Source organism: Aethalodelphis obliquidens, unplaced genomic scaffold (assembly GCF_003676395.1).
Source record: "Aethalodelphis obliquidens isolate GAN/ISIS:26980383/991018 unplaced genomic scaffold, ASM367639v1 scaffold3, whole genome shotgun sequence".
NCBI lineage: Eukaryota > Metazoa > Chordata > Mammalia > Artiodactyla > Delphinidae > Aethalodelphis > Aethalodelphis obliquidens.
In genome coordinates, this window is record NW_020837947.1 from 48,539,360 (window position 1) to 48,556,902 (window position 17,543).

Below are 17,543 nucleotides of genomic sequence, written 5' to 3' on the forward strand. Positions count from 1 at the left end.
AACTTCACTGGTGCTTTAGAGGCACTATAGGAAATAGTGTGGTCTCCATCTTTTTTTTTTAAAAAGCACTTAGCATGTCCTCTCTGGTAAACACTAGATTGAGAAGAAGGATTAAATCTTGTCTCTAATGATGGATTCTCAAAATATGAGAACTTGAATTTCATCCAGCAAAGTTCCTGGTAATACCCTTCCAGACTTTGCCAAGTTATACAGACCCTAGTCATAAAGTTCAAAGTTGATAATTTATTATGTCACAGACAATTCCTTAGAAAAATTGTAATTTTTCTTCACTTTTCAGTCCCATCAGTCTTTCCTTAAATTGTTGACAATAAGCACTGAAATGTTCCTGACATAAACTAGTTGATATATTTAATGTGAGCTTCCCTAACACGGGAAAAAAAGAACAGAAAATTAGACTGATAATCCCCCAAAGAGAATGATAAACCTACTGCCTCGTCAATAGCACCAAAAATTTTTTGACCTTTTGAATTTTTCTTGAAAGTTTGGAAAACTAATCATACAGCAATATATTAGTTATGCATAGGATCTAAAAATTTAAGAAAAACAGGCTTCATAGAAAATACACTGACACAGGAATGTCATACACCATGCCACTTCCAAATTTTCTTATTTTCTAAAGTTAGTGGCTTAAATTGAAGTACTTTACATTAAAAAAAAATCATGCAGCGTGCCAGCGCTAAAATGGTGCCAAGGGATATAAAACAGCCTATAATTCAACAGGTTATAAGGATTTAGGAAATAATGGAATAAAATAAAAAATGTACCAGTCTCAGAGCATGAGAATGAGTTTTTTGCTTATTGTACACTTAGGAGAACAGCTAGAGCACTAGCACTGACATCCTTGGCTGTGCTATACATTTCCACTGCCATATTTTAAGTGACTGTGGAAACCTAAGCAGGCAAAAATTACATGAAACAGCTTTATCAAAAAAAAAATAAAAAGACAATGACTATATGCTAAAAAATGAAAAATATTAAAAAGTACTTCTTTCTCCACCAGGGTGCAATAAGATATAGCTCCTCATCTCTATCTTTAAAGTGCTCTTAAAGATCCTGCTACTGAAACCATATTATTATTTCTTATAATGACCTTTTTCTGATATCTGTATCTTGTCAGTCAAGCATTCTTTTCTCCTTTTTAAAGGCTAAATACCTAGAAATCTAATCTTTTCTACAAAGACTTTCCTAAATGGACAATTTTCACTATTTCTGCTTTTTTTCTTCTTCTTCTTCAGCTTTTTTAAATGCTTCCATCACCATTTATCATCATCAGAAAAAAGAATCCATAAGATGTCTGACTCAGAGCAAGCAATAAACCGTGTGACTATTTTTGAGCAGTGACCACGTCAGTATGGTACCTCTTTTTAGTGTTTAACACAGCAGCATTTGTCACTAGATGTTTCATAATATACTATGCATTAATGATGCTAATCAACCAAAATTTTTTCCCTCATGGTTAACTTGTAATACTCCCTTATCAAAATTGAGAGGAAGATGTTAACTAAGTTTGCATCTAAGAATTAGATATTATTCTTACAAAAGCATACTATTCAACTTTTGGAGAATAGAAGGATATCTTTTCCTTTCTTTTTTTAATTGAGATATAACTAACATATAACAGGATATACTTTCTAACAGTTTAAGTAGTATACTTTCATCAGAAAACATTGAAAAATTCACCAACTGTTTATCTACGTATGTATAATTTAAATACTATAAAGCAAAAGACACTCTTAACTATAATACGTTTTCTTACCTCAGGAGCAAACATGGTCTCATAGGTAGGATTATACTGAACCTCTTTGACAGCAGGGTCAAGGTGAACTCCAGTCTCCAAATCTTCCTACAAGAAAACCAAACAAACGTGAAAGATACGACAAGTATTTACTGTATTTTAGAAACTACATTAAGGTCACACTAGCCATTTTAACATCACTTTTATGAAGATTACACTAGTGCTATGTGATTAGTATAAAATTCTATATATTAATGTATAGAATTATATATAGGTCTAATAATCAAAGACTAATAAAGGTAATATAAACAGTTATAGAGGTTAGAATGCATAACAAAAATTCTTTCCTTCAAAAACATTGACTTTGGGCTTCCCTGGTGGCGCAGTGGTTGAGAGTCCGCCTGCCGATGCAGGGGACACGGGTTCGTGCCCCAGTCCGGGAAGATCCCGCATGCCGCGGAGCGGCTGGGCCCATGAGCTATGGCCGCTGAGCCTGTGCGTCCGGAGCCTGTGCTCCGCAGCGGGAGAGGCCACAACAGTGAGAGGCCCGCGTACCGCAAAAAAAACCCCCCCAAAACATTGACTTTATTCCATCTGAACAAATTAAAATTTCTAAGTAAGTTAATACTACTCAAAGCCTTAAAGTAAGAGAGTCCAGCTCTTTTTTATGAACTCAAAAGACCTGATCTTCTGGTCCCAAATTCAGGAGAAGCACTCCTTTATTCAGCAGACCGTATTAGATATGTACCCAGATGGACCTGCTTAGGGACTGCAGAAGAAACAAAAGGAGGTGGCAGGGCCCAAATCTTCTAAATCTAAAGTCTAACAATCTACATCGACTATTAAATTCATCCCCTAACTTAATGAACATAAAAATCTCATCTCCACTAGAGAATCACTGGTAGTCTATCTTTTGTGTAGCCCCACCACATAAACAATACATGCAATACATACAATATAACCATTTTCTGGCCAGGATCTCTCCCTTGAACTCTAGGGATTTACATATCTGAGCTTCAACTCAACATCTTTTCTCCCAGGATGTCTAACAGACATCTCAAACTTAATATATCCAAAAAGGGAACTTCTGTTCTCCCTTCCCCAGTGACTCCTTCTACCCTCCTCTAAATTAACGACTATCCCACCCTTACATGTGTTAAGGCGAAAACTGCCACAGTTATCCTTGACTCCTCTTTCTTTCACGTTGTATATCCAACCCATCAGCAAATCCTCTGCCTTCTATGAACACCCAGAGTTCAACCACTTCTCAAGTCCTCTTTCACGATCACCTCAGTCCAGTTTATCATTTTGCAGCTGTTACTGTAATAGCCTCCTAACTGGTCTCCCTGCTTCTGCCCTTGTCTACCCACAGCCTCACTCCACACAGAGGCCAGTGTGATTCTTTTAAAATATTAGTCCAATTATGTTACTCGTTCACTTTAAATCCTCCGGTAGCTTCCCCATTTAGGGTAGGGGCCTTACAAAGAACTACAGGGCTCATTACCAGTTGTTTTCAGAAAGTATGGCTCCCAAGGGTAGTTTTATAGGCCATTTTTGTCTTCCTGTATTGTCCTGCCTGAGCATTTACTAGTAAAAACATGTTATTAGTACACGTTTAATTTACATATCAAACATGATATAAAGTTGCTTTACAAAATTTAATTTAATTAGGGTATTCAAGTTATATTTTGAAATTCTTAAGGAAGTTATATATCATCTATGGGTTATATTTCAGGAAAGCTTAAGTTACAAAATCACTATTATAAACTGAAGAAGTCTGAATCTAACTGGTTGAGAGAATTTACCCTCCAAATCTGTCCCTTGCCCCTACTAACTTCTGTCTTCACCTAGCCCTGTGCCTGTGCTCACTTTACTCCAGCCTCACTGGCTCATTTGTTATTCTAGGAATTCACCAAAAGACAGTCCTGCTTTGGGGTCTCCACACTTACTGTTTCCTGTTCTTGGAATGTTCTTTCTCTGGATACCCACATGACTGCTCTCTCTCCTTTCAGGTCTCTGCACAGTTTTCCTACTTTCCCCTTACCTTGCTTTATTGTTCTCTATTATATTTATCATCACCTGACATGTATTAATTGTCTACCTCCCTCTATTAAAGTATAAGCTGGCCTCCATAGACTGGTGGAGTCCAGCAGGAAGCTTTAAAGAAGTTTCATGCCAGGCCTCACCTCATATTTTCTCATTTAATTCCTCCCGAGTGAGGCCCGGCATTGGTTCAAGCTTCCCACGTGATTCCAAAGTTGCAGGCTGAGAACCAAAGTCTAAGCAAATTGACCATGAAGTCCTCTCACAGAGGAACAGAGAGAAGTTTGAAAAAGGACCAGATATTCTGAAGCCCTGGTCTATAGTGTGTATGTGTATGTTTCTTTGTGTGATATTGTTTGTTTAGGTTTGCTTTTACCATTTGTCCTAGGGTTCTGACTGTTCGTTATTTTTTTTGTTTATTTGTTTGTTTTCTTGTTATGAGTGTGTGTGTATGTTTATTTCTGTGATTTCTGTCTGTTTAGTTTTGCTTTTACCATTTGGTTTGGGGTTCTATCTGTTAGTTATTCTTTTTTTTCCCTAGTTTTCTTCCTTTTCTTCTGAGCCATGTGGCTGGCAGGGTCTTGGTGCTCCAGCCAGGTGTCAGGCCTGAGCCTCTGAGGTGGGAGAGTCAAGTCCAGGACACTGGACCACCAGAGACCTCCCAGCCCCATGTAATATCAATCGGCGAGAGCTCTCCCAGAGATCTCCGTCTCAACATTAAGACCCAGCTCTACCCAACGGCCTGCAAGCTCCAGTGCTAGACACCCCATGCCAAAAAACTAGCAAGACAGGAACACAACCCCACCCATTGGCAGAGAGGCTGCCTAAAATCATACTAAGTTCACAACACCCCAAAATGCACCACTGGACATGGCCCTGCTGACCAGAAGGACAAGATCCAGCCCCACCCGCCAGAACACACGCACGAGTCCCCTCTACCAGGAAGCTTACACAAGCCACTGAACCAACCGCACCCACAGTGGGCAGACACCAAAAACAATGGGAACTACAAACCTGCAGCCTGCAAAAAGGAGACCCCAAACACAGTAAGTTAAACAAAATGAGAAGACAGAAATACACAGCAGATGAAGCAGCAAGGTAAAAACCCACCAGACCAAACAAATGAAGAGGAAATAGGCAGTCTACCTGAAAAAGAATGCAGAGTAATGATAGAAAAGACGATCCAAAATCTTGGAAATAGAATGGAAAAAACACAAGAAACGTTTAACAAGGACCTAGAAGGACCAAAAAGCAAACAAACAATGATGAGCAACACAATAAATGAAATTTAAAATTCTCTAGAAGGAATCAATAGCAGAATAACTGAGGTAGAAGAAAGGATAAGTGACCTGGAAGATAAAAGAGTGGAAATAACTGCCGCAGAGCAGAATAAAGAAAAAAGAACAAAAAGAATTGAGGACAGCCTAAGAGACCTCTGAGACAATATTAAATGAATCAAGATTTGAATTATAGGGGTCCCAGAAGAAGAAGAGAAAAAGAAAGGGTCTGAGAATATATTTGCAGAGATTATAGTTGAAAACTTCCCTAACATGGGAAAGGAAATAATCAAGTCCAGGAAGCGCAGAGAGTCCCATACAGGATAAATCCAAGGAGAGAAACACGCCAAGACACATACTAATCAAACTATCAAAAATTAAATATAAAGAAAAAATACTAAAAGCAGCAAGAGAAAAGCAAGAAATAACATACAAGGGAATCCCCATAAGGTTAACAGCTGATCTTTCAGCAGAAACTGCAAGACAGAAGGGAGTGGCAGGACATATTTAAAGTGATGAAGGGGAAAAACTTATAACGAAGATTACTCTACCAAGGAAGGATCTCAGTCAAATTTCACAGAGAAATTAAAACCTTTACAGACAAGCAAAAGTTAAGAGAAATCAGCACCAACAAACCAGCTTTACAACAAATGCAAAAGGAACTTCTCTAGGCAGGAAACACAAGAGAAGGAAAAGACCTACAAAAACAAACCCCAAACAATTAAGAAAATGGTCATAGGAACATACATATTGATAATTACCTTAAATGTAAGTGGATTAAATGCTCCAACCAAAAGACATAGACTGGCTGAATGGATACAAAAACAAGACCTGTATATAAATTGTCTACAAGAGACCCACTTCAGACCTAGGGACACATACAGACTGAAAGTAAGGGGATGGAAAAAGATATTCCATGCAAATGGAAATCAAAAGAAAGCTGGAGTAGCAATAATCATATCAGACAAAACAGACTTTAAAATAAAGACAAGAGACAAAGAAGGACACTACATAATGATCAAGGGATCAATCCAAGAAGAAGATATAACACTTGTAAACATTTATGCACCCAACATAGGAGCATCTCAATACATAAGGCAAATGCTAAGAGCCATAAAAAGGGAAACTGACAGTAACACAATCATAGTAGGGGACTTTAAACCCCACTTTCACCAATGGACAGATCACCAAAATGAAAATAAATAAGGAAACACAAGCTTTAAGTGACAGACTAGACCGGATGGACTTAATTGATGTTTATAAGACATTCCATCCTAAAAAAACAGAATACACTTTCTTCTCAAGTGCTCACGGAACATTCTCCAGGATAGATCATATCTTGGGTCACAAATCAAGCCTTGGTAAATTTAAGAAAGTTGAAATCATGTCAAGTATCTTTTCTGACCACAACGCTATGAGACTAGATATCAATTATAGGAAAAAATCTGTAAAAAATACAAACCTATGGAGGCTAAACAATATGCTACTAAATAACCAAGAGATCACTTAAGAAATCAAAAAGGAAATCAAAAAATACCTAGAAACGAAGTGAAAACACGACGACCCAAAACCTATGGGATGCAGCAAAAGCAGTTTTAAGAGGGAAATTTATAGCAATACAATCCTATCTCAGGAAACAAGAAAAATCTCAAATAAAGAACCTAACCTTACACCTAAAGCAGTTAGAGAAAAAAGAACCAAAAAAATGTCAAAGTTAGCAGGAGGAAAGAAATCATAAAGTTCAGACCAGAAATAAATGAAAAAGAAACAAAGAAAACAATAGCAAAGATCAATAAAACTAAAAGCTAGTTCTTTGAAAAGATAAACAAAATTGATAAACCATTAGCCAGACTCATGAGAAAAAGGGAGAAGACTCAAATCAACAGAATTAGAAACGAAAAAGGAGAAGTAACAACTGACACTGCAGAAATACAAAGGATCATGAGAGATTACTACAAGCAACTATATGCCAATAAAATGGACAACCTGGAAGACATGGACAAATTCTTAGAAAAGCACAACCTTCTGAGACTGAACGAGGAACAAATAGAAAATTTAAACAGACCAATCACAAGCACTGAAATTGAAACTGTGATTAAAAATCTTCCAAGAAACAAAAGCCTAGGACCAGATGGCTTTACAAGTAAACATTTAGAGAAGAGCTAACACCTATCCTTCTCAAACTCTTCCAAAATGTAGCAAAGGGAGGAACACTCCCAAACTCAATCTGCGAGGCCACAATCACCCTGATACCAAAACCAAAGACGTCACAAAAAAAAGAAAACTACAGGCTAATATCACTGATGAACATAGATGCAAATATCCTCAACAAAATACTAGCAAACAGAATCCAACAGCACATTAAAAGGGTCATACACCATGATCAAATGGGGTTTATCCCAGAAATGCAATGATTCTTCAATATACGCAAATCAATCAATATTAAATCACCATATTAATGAATTGAAGGAAAGAAACCATACGATAATCTTAACAGGTGCAGAAAAAACTTTTGACAAAATTCAACAACCAGTTATGATAAAAACTCTCCAAAAAGTAGGCATAGAGGGAACCTACGTCAACATAATAAAGGCCATATATGACAAACCCACAGCCAACATCATTCTCAATGGTGAAAAACTGAAACCATTTCCTCTAAGATCAGGAACAAGACAAGGTTGCCCACTCTCACCACTATTATTCAACATAGTTTTGGAAGTTTTAGCCAAGGCAATCAGAGAAGAAAATAAATAAAAGGAATCCAAATCGGAAAAGAAGTGAAACTGTCACTGTTTGCAGATGACATGATACTATACATAGAGAATCCTAAAGATGCTACCAGAAAACTAGTAGAGCTAATCAATGAATTTGGTAAAGTAGCAGGATACAAAATTAATGCACAGAAATCTCCTGCATTCCTATACAATAACAACGAAAAATCTGAAAGAGAAATTAAGGAAACACTCCCATCTACCACTGCAACAAAAAGAATAAAATACCTAGGAATAAACCTACCTAAGGAGACAAAAGACCTGTATGCAGAAAAGTATACGACACTGATGAAAGAAATTAAAGATGATACAAACAGATGGAGAGATATACCATGTTCTTGGATTGGAAGAATCAACATTGTGAAAATGACTCTACTACCCAAAGCAATCTACAGATTCAATGCAATCCCTATCAAACTACCAATGGCATTTTTCACAAAACTAGAACAAAAAGTTTCACAATTTGTATGGAAACACAAAAGTCCCTAAATAGCCAAAGCAATCTTCAGAAAGAAAAACGGAGCTGGAGGAATCAGGCTCCCTGACTATAGACTATACTACAAAGCTACAGTAATCAAGACAGTATGGTACTGGCACCAAAACAGAAATACATATCAAGGGAACAGGATAGAAAGCCCAGAGATAAACCCACGCACATATGGTTACCTTATCTTTGATAAAGGAGGCAAGACTATACAATGGAGAAAAGACAGCCTCTTCAATAAGTGGTGCTGGGCAAACTGGAGAACTACATGTAAAAGAATGAAATTAGATCACTTCCTAACACCACATACAAAAAATAAAATCAAAATGGATTAAGGATCTAATTGTAAGCCCACTCACTGTAAAACTTAGAGGAAAACATAGGCAGAACACTCTATGACATCAATCACAGCAAGATCCTTTTTGACACACCTCCCAGAGAAATGGAAATAAAAACACAAATAAACAAAGGGAACCTAATGAAACTTAAAAGCTTTTGCCCAGCAAAGGAAACCATAAATAAGATGCAAAGACAATCTTCAGAATGAGGAAATATTTGCAAACAAAGCAACTGACAAAAGATTAATTTCCTAAATATACAAGCAGCTCATGCAGCTCAATATCAAAAAAACAAAGCTGCAATGAACACTGTGGTACATGACTCTTTATGAATTATGGTTTTCTCAGGGTATACACTGCAGCACTATTTACAATAGCCAGGACATGGAAGCAACCTAAGTGTCCATCGACAGATGAATGGATAAAGAAGATGTGGCACATATATACAATGGAATATTACTCTGCCATAAAAAGAAACGAAATTGAGTTATTTGTAGTGAGGTGGATGGACCTAGGGTCTGTCATACAGAGTGAAGTAAGTCAGAAAGAGAAAAACAAGTACTGTATGCTAACACATATATATGGAATCTAAAAAAACCAAATGGTTCTGATGGACCTATGGGCAGGACAGGAATAAAGATGCAGACGTAGAGAATGGAATTGAGGACACGGGGAGGGGGAAGGGTGAGCTGGGATGAAGTGAGACAGTAGCACTGACATATACACTACCAAATGTAAAATAGATAGCTAGTGGGAAGCAGCTGCATAGCACAGAGAGGTCAGCTCAGTGCTCTGTGACCACCTAGAGGGGTGGGATAGGGAGGGTCAGAGGGAGGAACAAGAGGGAGGGGATATGGGGATATAGGTATACATATAGCTGATTCACTTTGTAATATAGCAGAAAGTAAGACAACACTGTAAAGCAATTATACTCCAATAAAGATGTTAAAAAAAAAAAAAAAGTTACAGAAGTTGGATTTTGTATGCACGAATGTGGCCTTAACCCCCTAGAACTATTCCTATCATGTCACCATCTTTGTTGGCCACTTGCGGATGTAGGATATATCTGTAAACATAATGCAAAGATAATGCAAAGTAACATCGCAAATTTTGCAAAACAGGTAGAAAAGCATGAAGTTGACAGTGATGCTGGAGAAGAAGCAATGCCACTGACAAATGAAGATCTCGTAGAGTTAGACCAGGTAATGACCAAAGATAGAAAACTGACAGGAAAAGTAATACTATAGGCACACAGTTATTGTTCCAAAATTTTGTCACTATTAAAACACCCCCCACCAAAGCAGGTGACTTAGTTTCTCTACTTTACAAAGATAGAGTCCTTCAGGTCAGACTCTCTTAAACTTCCTTCCTCTCTTGTTTCAAATTTGTCCACATCTTTATCTTATCTCTTGACTTCAATTTCCAGCCCCAATTTTTATCTGCAGCCTTGACCATACCTAGCCTCTGTATTCACATATCTAACGGCCTACTGAACTTCATTATATGGATATTCCACAGCATCAAACACCTTGGTATGTCCAAAACACAAGATACCATTTCCCCATGACTCCACTGTCACACACGAACAAATTAGGCACTGAGTCTTACTGATTCTACCCCTAAAATATTTCTCTAGCAACCCTATTCCCACCTTCCATTCTCCACCATCCTAGTTCAGACTTCATATCTTGCCTGGTCTATTATAGTATGTCCTTATCTGCTTTAACGTACCCCCATTTTTGCTGTATTAGACTAATTGCTGACTTTTTAAAATATCAAGCACTTTCATGCTTCCTGTGTTGTTGGCAATGTTACTTTGTTCCTTATGCATTTCCCTTTGCTATCTGATAATATGTCATCTTCTTCTTTTCCCTGATACCGCCCCTCCTCTTGGCTCAGGAAAAATGCTTTTTCATCCACAGTCCTAAGAGATGTTACACATAACTCCTAATAGCCCTTGTGATACATTATTTGTTGCACATGACTTTTACTTATATTTTATAGTCTTACTGCCCAGTAGAATGCAGGGCATGAAGTGCACGTTCAATAAATATTTGTTAAATTAAACTGAAGAAAGATATGTCAAATTCCTAGAGAAATTAAAGAGGATGAAGGCTGACCAAAGGTCACTGAAATTGGCAATTATGTCACAGAAAACCTTTGCCAGAGCAATTTTGGTAGCGGGGTGAAGTATGGAGAGCCAGTTGCAAGGGGCAGAGGTATAACCGAGGATTTAGAAAAAAAAAAGACATCAATATTTTTGCTCTTTCAAGACATCTGGCAGTAAAGAAGAAGAGATGGGGTACCAGACTGAAGGATTTTCAGGGTAAAATTCAGTTTACTTTTTTCCTTTTAAAAGAAAAGGCTAAGCCAAAGATTTAGTCAATCATAAGCTACAGGAAAGGAGCAAGTAGGGAGAAACATATGATAAGAATGAGGGAATGATCAAAAAGGTATGGTCATTCTGGAAGAGGTGAGAGGGGAGATAATCCAGGATACAACCAACTAGCCTCTGAAAAGAGAAGGAGAATCCTCCCTGAGATGAAACAGAGATTACAAAGACAAAAATGGGTGATGGGTGATAGATTTTCGGAGTTGGTGGGAGATGTTGGGAGTAGATGATGATAGATCTGAAGCTAGCAAAGATCATAGATGATCTTTTAATTTTCTTTTAATCTTTTAGTGTTGGGAGTCATCACTGCCACTTAAAATATTCTTTTTCTTTGCTTCTTTGTGGATTAGCTTTAGACTAGAATTTAGGTGGGTGCATCTGCCTGAGAGCCCAAATTATAGTCCTAAACCTTAGCTGAAAGGGAGTTGGGAGGATAGAATCTGGGTTTCCAGCTTCTGAAGGTAGGAGGCAGGGAAGGATGCTGTTTACATTAAGACTATTAAGGAAGGGGGTTCAAATGCTGGGCCACCTATATTACCCTAGAAAGCATACCCCAATCTTCATTGATTAGAGAGAGTATCTACCTAGGGCTCAGTAGCAAAACCAAGTACCACAAAGTTAAACTGCATAAAAACTAAATTAAATGCTTTTCTCTCTTTTATAAGGATAAACTGCTTATAATAACAAAAGGCTTAGCCGTGTTCATACTTCCCCAATGGCTTTTTTAGAATACAGTTGTTAGAACCACTTTATAATATGGTTTACCAGATCTTTCTGATTAAGGGTATTTTAAATATTCTAAATTTGAATTATTTTGAACAGAGTACCACAAGACATCAAGTTTTAAATGCAAAATACAATTTTAAAAGAACTACTCTTAAAAAGCAATGTGGCAACTAATGAAAATATAACTAGGTCCTCCATCTCTGGCTCCTGCTAAAATTATAGAACAAACTGGACAACTCCTCAGAAAATGAAGAGTTATTAATTTTACGTTTAATTAGAAAAAGTTGGACAACACCACAACCTTGTTTTAATACCCATGAGGAGTTCAATAACAATTAGGCATGCAATTGAAATTACCAGAGAATTACAAAGGATTTCTATTCAGCTTTCATTATCCATAAAAATTAAAGTGCAGTAAGTAAAGTATACCCTATGAGTCAAATAAGTTTAAATATGTTACCTTTTGTTGATTCAAAGTAATTTGAAAATAAAATCATATAATATTTACCTTTTAGTCCTTTTCACATTTCTTACTGTTATACAAATAAGAAAATGGATGTGAAAGCACTTTGTAAACTATAAACAAGACATAAATATCAACCATTATTACAAACTATCAATTTATGTTATAGGTTTTTTGTCAAAAAATAGAAATGAACAGACTTTCTATAATGGGAGTTTAAGTGGCTGAGGAAAAAAATAGAAATTCATATAAAGATATCTTTTGAGTTTGGCCCTTAACAAATACAGAGGAAAAAGACTGTAATAAAAGACAAAGATGGACATTACATCATGATAAAGGGGTCAATCCAGCAAAAAGGTATAACATTTGTAAATATCTATGCACCCAACACAGGAGCACCTAAATATATAAAGCAAGTATTAACAGACCTAAAGGGAGAAATTGACAGGAATACAATAATAGTAGAGGACTTTAATATTCCACTTACATTAATGGACAGATCATCCAGAAAGAAAATCAATAATTATACCAGATAGACTTAATAGATAAATACAGAACATTCCATCCAAGAGCAGCAGAATACACATTCTTTTCAAATGCACATAGAACATTCTCCACGATAGATCATATGTTAGGCCACAAAATAAGTCTCAATACACTTAAGAAGACTGAAATCATATCAAGCATCTTTTCAACCACAATGGTATGAAACTAGAGATCAATTAAAAGAAGAAAACTGGAATAACCACAAATATGTGGAGATTAAACAATATGCTACTGAACAACCAATGGGTCAATGAAGAAATCAAAATAGAAATTAAAAAGAAAAATACCTTGAGACAAATGAAAATGGAAATACAACATACCAAAATCTATGGGATGCAGCAAAAGAAGTTCTAAGAGGGAAATTAGAGACATAGGATTACCTCAAGAAACAAGAAAAACCTCAAATAAACAACGTAACTTTACACATAAAGGAGCTAGGAAAGAAGAACAAATGAAGCCCAAAGTTGGTAGAAGGAAGGACATAATAAAGATCAGAGTGGAAATAAATGAAATAGAGACTAAAAAGACAACACAAAGAAAAAGACAAGAGCTGGTTCTTTGAAAAGATAAACAAAATTGATAAACCTTTACCTAGATTCACTAAGAAAAAACAGAGGATGAAATAAATAAGATCAGAAACAAGAGAGAAGTTACAAGTGATACCAAAGTACAAAGGATTATAAGATACTACTATGAACACCTATATGCCAACAAATTGGACAACCTAGAAGAAATGGATAAATTCCTAGAAACATACAATCTTCGAGACTGAATCATGAAGAAATGGAAATCTGAACTGACCAATTACTAGTAAGGAGACTGAATCAGTAATCAAAAAACTCCCAAAGAATAAAACTCCAGGACCAGAAGGCTTCAATATGCTACCAAATATTGAAACGTTTCACACCTATCCTTCTCAAACTCTTCCAAAAAACTGAAGAAGAGTGAATGCTCCCAAATTCATTTTATGAGACCAGCATTACCCTGATACCAAAACCAGACAAGGATACCACAAAAAAGGGAAATTACAGGCCGATATTCCTGAAGAACTTAAATGCAAACATCCTCAAAATGTCAGCAAACCAAATTCAACAATACAATAAAAGGATCATACACCACGATCAAGTAGGATTTATTCCAGGGATGCAAAGATGGTTCAACATCTGCAAATTAATCAACGTGATACAGCACATTAACAAAGAATAAACATCATCGCAATAGACATAGAAAAGGCATCTGACAGAGTTCAATATCCATTCCTTATAAAACGTCTCAACAAAGCAGGTATAGACAGAATGTACCTCGACATAATAAATGCCATATATGACAAACCCACAGCTAACATACTCAATGGCAAAAAGATGAAAAATTTTCCTTTAAGATCAGGAACAAGACAAGATGCCCACTTTCACCACTTTTATTAAACATAGTATTGTTAAGTCCTAGTCAGAGCAATTTAAGCAGGAAAAAGAAATAAAAAGCATCCAAATTGGAAAAGAAGTAAAACTGTCACTACTGGCAGATGACATCATTTATATAGAGAAAACTCTAAAGACTCCACCAAACAACTATTAGAACTAATAAATGAATTCAGTAAAGTTGCAGGGTACAAAATCAATATACAAAAGTCTGGTTGCTTTATATGTTAACAATGAACCACTAGAAAGAGAAATTAAGAAAACAATCCAATTTACAATAGCATGAAAAACAATAAAACATCTAGGAACAAATTTAAACAAGGAGGTGAAAGATACATGCACTGAAAACTATAAGATATTCATGAAAAAAATTGAAAAGATACAAAAAATGGAAAGATATTCTATGCTCATTTCTTCTATACTGTTATGTGTATTTAAGACTATACTTGAAAAAAATTATTACTATGGCTGCACCTCGTAAGTTCTGATAAGCATTGTTTTCTTATTGTTTAGTTCAAAATATTTTCTAGTTTTTAAAAATTTGGCCCATGGTTTACTGAGTACAATTTATAATTTTCAAATGTGGGAATTTTATAGTTTATCTTTTTGTGACTGATTAGCTTAGATGCACTGTGGTCAGAGAATGTGATTATATGACTTAAAATGTATTGAGATTTATTTTATGGACTAGTACAGGGGTTGGCAAACTACAATTATTGGGCCATGTCCAGCCCACAGTCTGCTTTTGTACCAACAAGCTAAGTAAATGTAAGATATTTACATTTTAAAGGGTTGTTTAAAAAAAGAAAGAAAGAGGGAAAGACATTCATTAAGATGTGACAAAGACTGTATGTGGCCTGCACAGCCCCAAATATTTACTGTCTGGCCCTTTACCAAAGTTTGCCAATCCCTGGCCTAGTATATGGTCAGTTTTTTAAAAATGTTTTATTACTGCTTGAAAACAGTTTTCTGCATTGAGTGCCATGTCCTTTATACCCTTCAGATACAGTTTGCTAATTTCGTTGTTTGAATTTTCTGTGTCATCATTGATATTGTTTTGCTTATTCTATCAATTATTGAAAGAGGTATATTAAAATCTTCTGCTGTAATTGTAGATTTGTCAGTTTCTCTCGTAGTTATAAAAACTTTTTTTTTTTTTTTTTTTTTTTTGCGGTACGCGGGCCTCTCACTGTTGTGGCCTCTCCCGTTGCGGAGCACAGGCTCCGGACGCGCAGGCTCAGCGGCCATGGCTCACGGGCCTAGCCGCTCCGCGGCATGTGGGATCTTCCCGGACCGGGACACGAACCCGTGTCCCCTGCATCGGCAGGCGGACTCTCAACCACTGCGCCACCAGGGAAGCCCCTATAAAAACTTTTGCTTCAATATTTTGCGCTTACATTATTAGGTGCATATAAATTTAAAATTGTTATGTACCTCTTTGTGAACTGAACCTTGTATCATTATGAAGTGATCCTTTTTCTGTTTTAAAGTCTATTTTATTGACCCTAATACAGCCAATGCCATTTTCTTCTTCTTGGAATTTGCCTGATATATTCTTTTCCCCTCTTTTTATTTTTGATCTTTCTGGAGATCTTAGCAATCATGGCAAGGCAAGAAAAAGAAAAGAAAAAAGGACTGAAAGGAAGAAAAAAATACTCTGTTTGCAGCTGATACCATTATTTAAGTAGTAAGATCAGTCAAAAAATTAAATAATGGAAAAAATAACACAATTTATTATTATAATAGCATAAAACTAAGATGCACCTAGAAATATCTGCAACAAAACTGTTCAAGATACTGATAGAGAAAATTATAAACTTTCAAAGAAATTAAAAACCTAAAGAAGACCTAAATGAATGAACAGATATAACACTGTCTTCAAATTGATCTAGGAGTCAACCCAACTCCAAACAAAATCCCACCTGGGTGTTAGCAGAATTTACGTATTAATTCTAAACCGTATACAGAGTTACAGGGGACAAGAATAGCCAAGACATTCTTGAATAACAACAAAAAAGGATGGAGGTGGGGTGGGGGTGGGGGAGGTAGAACAGCCCTACCAAAGATCGAGCTATATTATTAAAAATGTTTACACCATACACAAAACTTAATTCCATGTGGAGTCATGACTTAAATGGAAAAAGCAAAAATACAGTGCTTTCAAAAGACAAAATGGGAGGATATTTTTATGACTTTGGGAAAAGGAAGAATTTCTCCAACAAGGAAAAGGAACCACAATGCATAACAAGCCACAAATTTGCAACACATAATTGATGAAGGGATAGTATCCAGAATATATAAGGATCTCCTACAGATCAAAAGGAAAAAGACAACCCAACAGTAACTTCAAAAAATCAAATCAAATCACCTATAAGGTACGTGAAATCTCATTAGTGTTCAGTGATATGGATTAAAAACATTACATAAGTTCATACTTTGCCAGAATGCTTGCTATTAGTCACAATACAATTTGACAAATACAGATGAACTTATTTGTATGCTTCACATCTCCTCCCCTGGACATTTTTCTGTCATTAAATTTAGTGGGTGTAAGCTTTTTTAAAAGCATGTTAACAAACGAGCGATGATCAATATCCCTTACTCTCTCATCATAGAAACCAGATCACTGTGGGGTTTAGCCCCAGCTGCTTCTAATGGACCTCTGATATCTATTCAGTCTTTCCTCCTGGATTATCTTACTTATAACTTGAAGTGATTGAACTGAGTTTTAGAGACTTCCTCTCACTCCCACCCAATCAATGTACCTTGAATCTCAACATACATGCTTTTTCAAGACTTTGGTTTTCACTTATACTCTTTCATTCATTTTCTCACCTAATGTATTTCTCTTAATCTTGTGTACTAGGCATTGAAGACATGAAAACAAATATACACAACAATCTCTGGTCGCCAGGGTCTGGTCCAGGGGAAAGAAAAAAATGAACAAATCACAGCAATGTGGCAAGTGCTATAACTGAGATGTGGAAAGGGGGCTAAGGTAGACAGAGGAAATATGTGCACTGAGACTGAAGGACGGTAGAGTTTTCGGGGGTGGGATGAGGGGAGTCATGAGGCAAGGGATCTCCATGCAGAGAGACTAGCGTGGGCAAAAACTTGAGAGAAAAAAAGAAAATAGGCTTTGGGTGCTTTGTAGAGAGTTCAGCATGGGAGAATGGCAGGTCTCATAAGGAACTCAAAAATTACCCAGCAGGCAATAGGATGTCTTGGGGCAAGGAAGTGATATGATAACACTGTAATTTAGAAAGACCACTCTGAGTGCATTGTGAAGGGAAAAGTGGGTATGGAACTGGGAGACAAGAATGGAGAAA

General features: G+C 36.5%; 1 protein-coding gene across 1 annotated transcript in view; it reads right to left on the reverse strand.

Annotated features, from left to right (window-relative positions):
- Nucleotides 1–17,543, reverse strand: part of CDC40 (cell division cycle 40) — a 54,838-nt gene that overhangs the window by 34,565 nt on the left and 2,730 nt on the right. Inside the window, exon 2 of the mRNA XM_027088737.1 lies at nt 1,778–1,864. Coding sequence (XP_026944538.1) covers nt 1,778–1,864 — 87 coding nt within the window. The remainder of the gene's footprint in view (nt 1–1,777; nt 1,865–17,543) is intronic.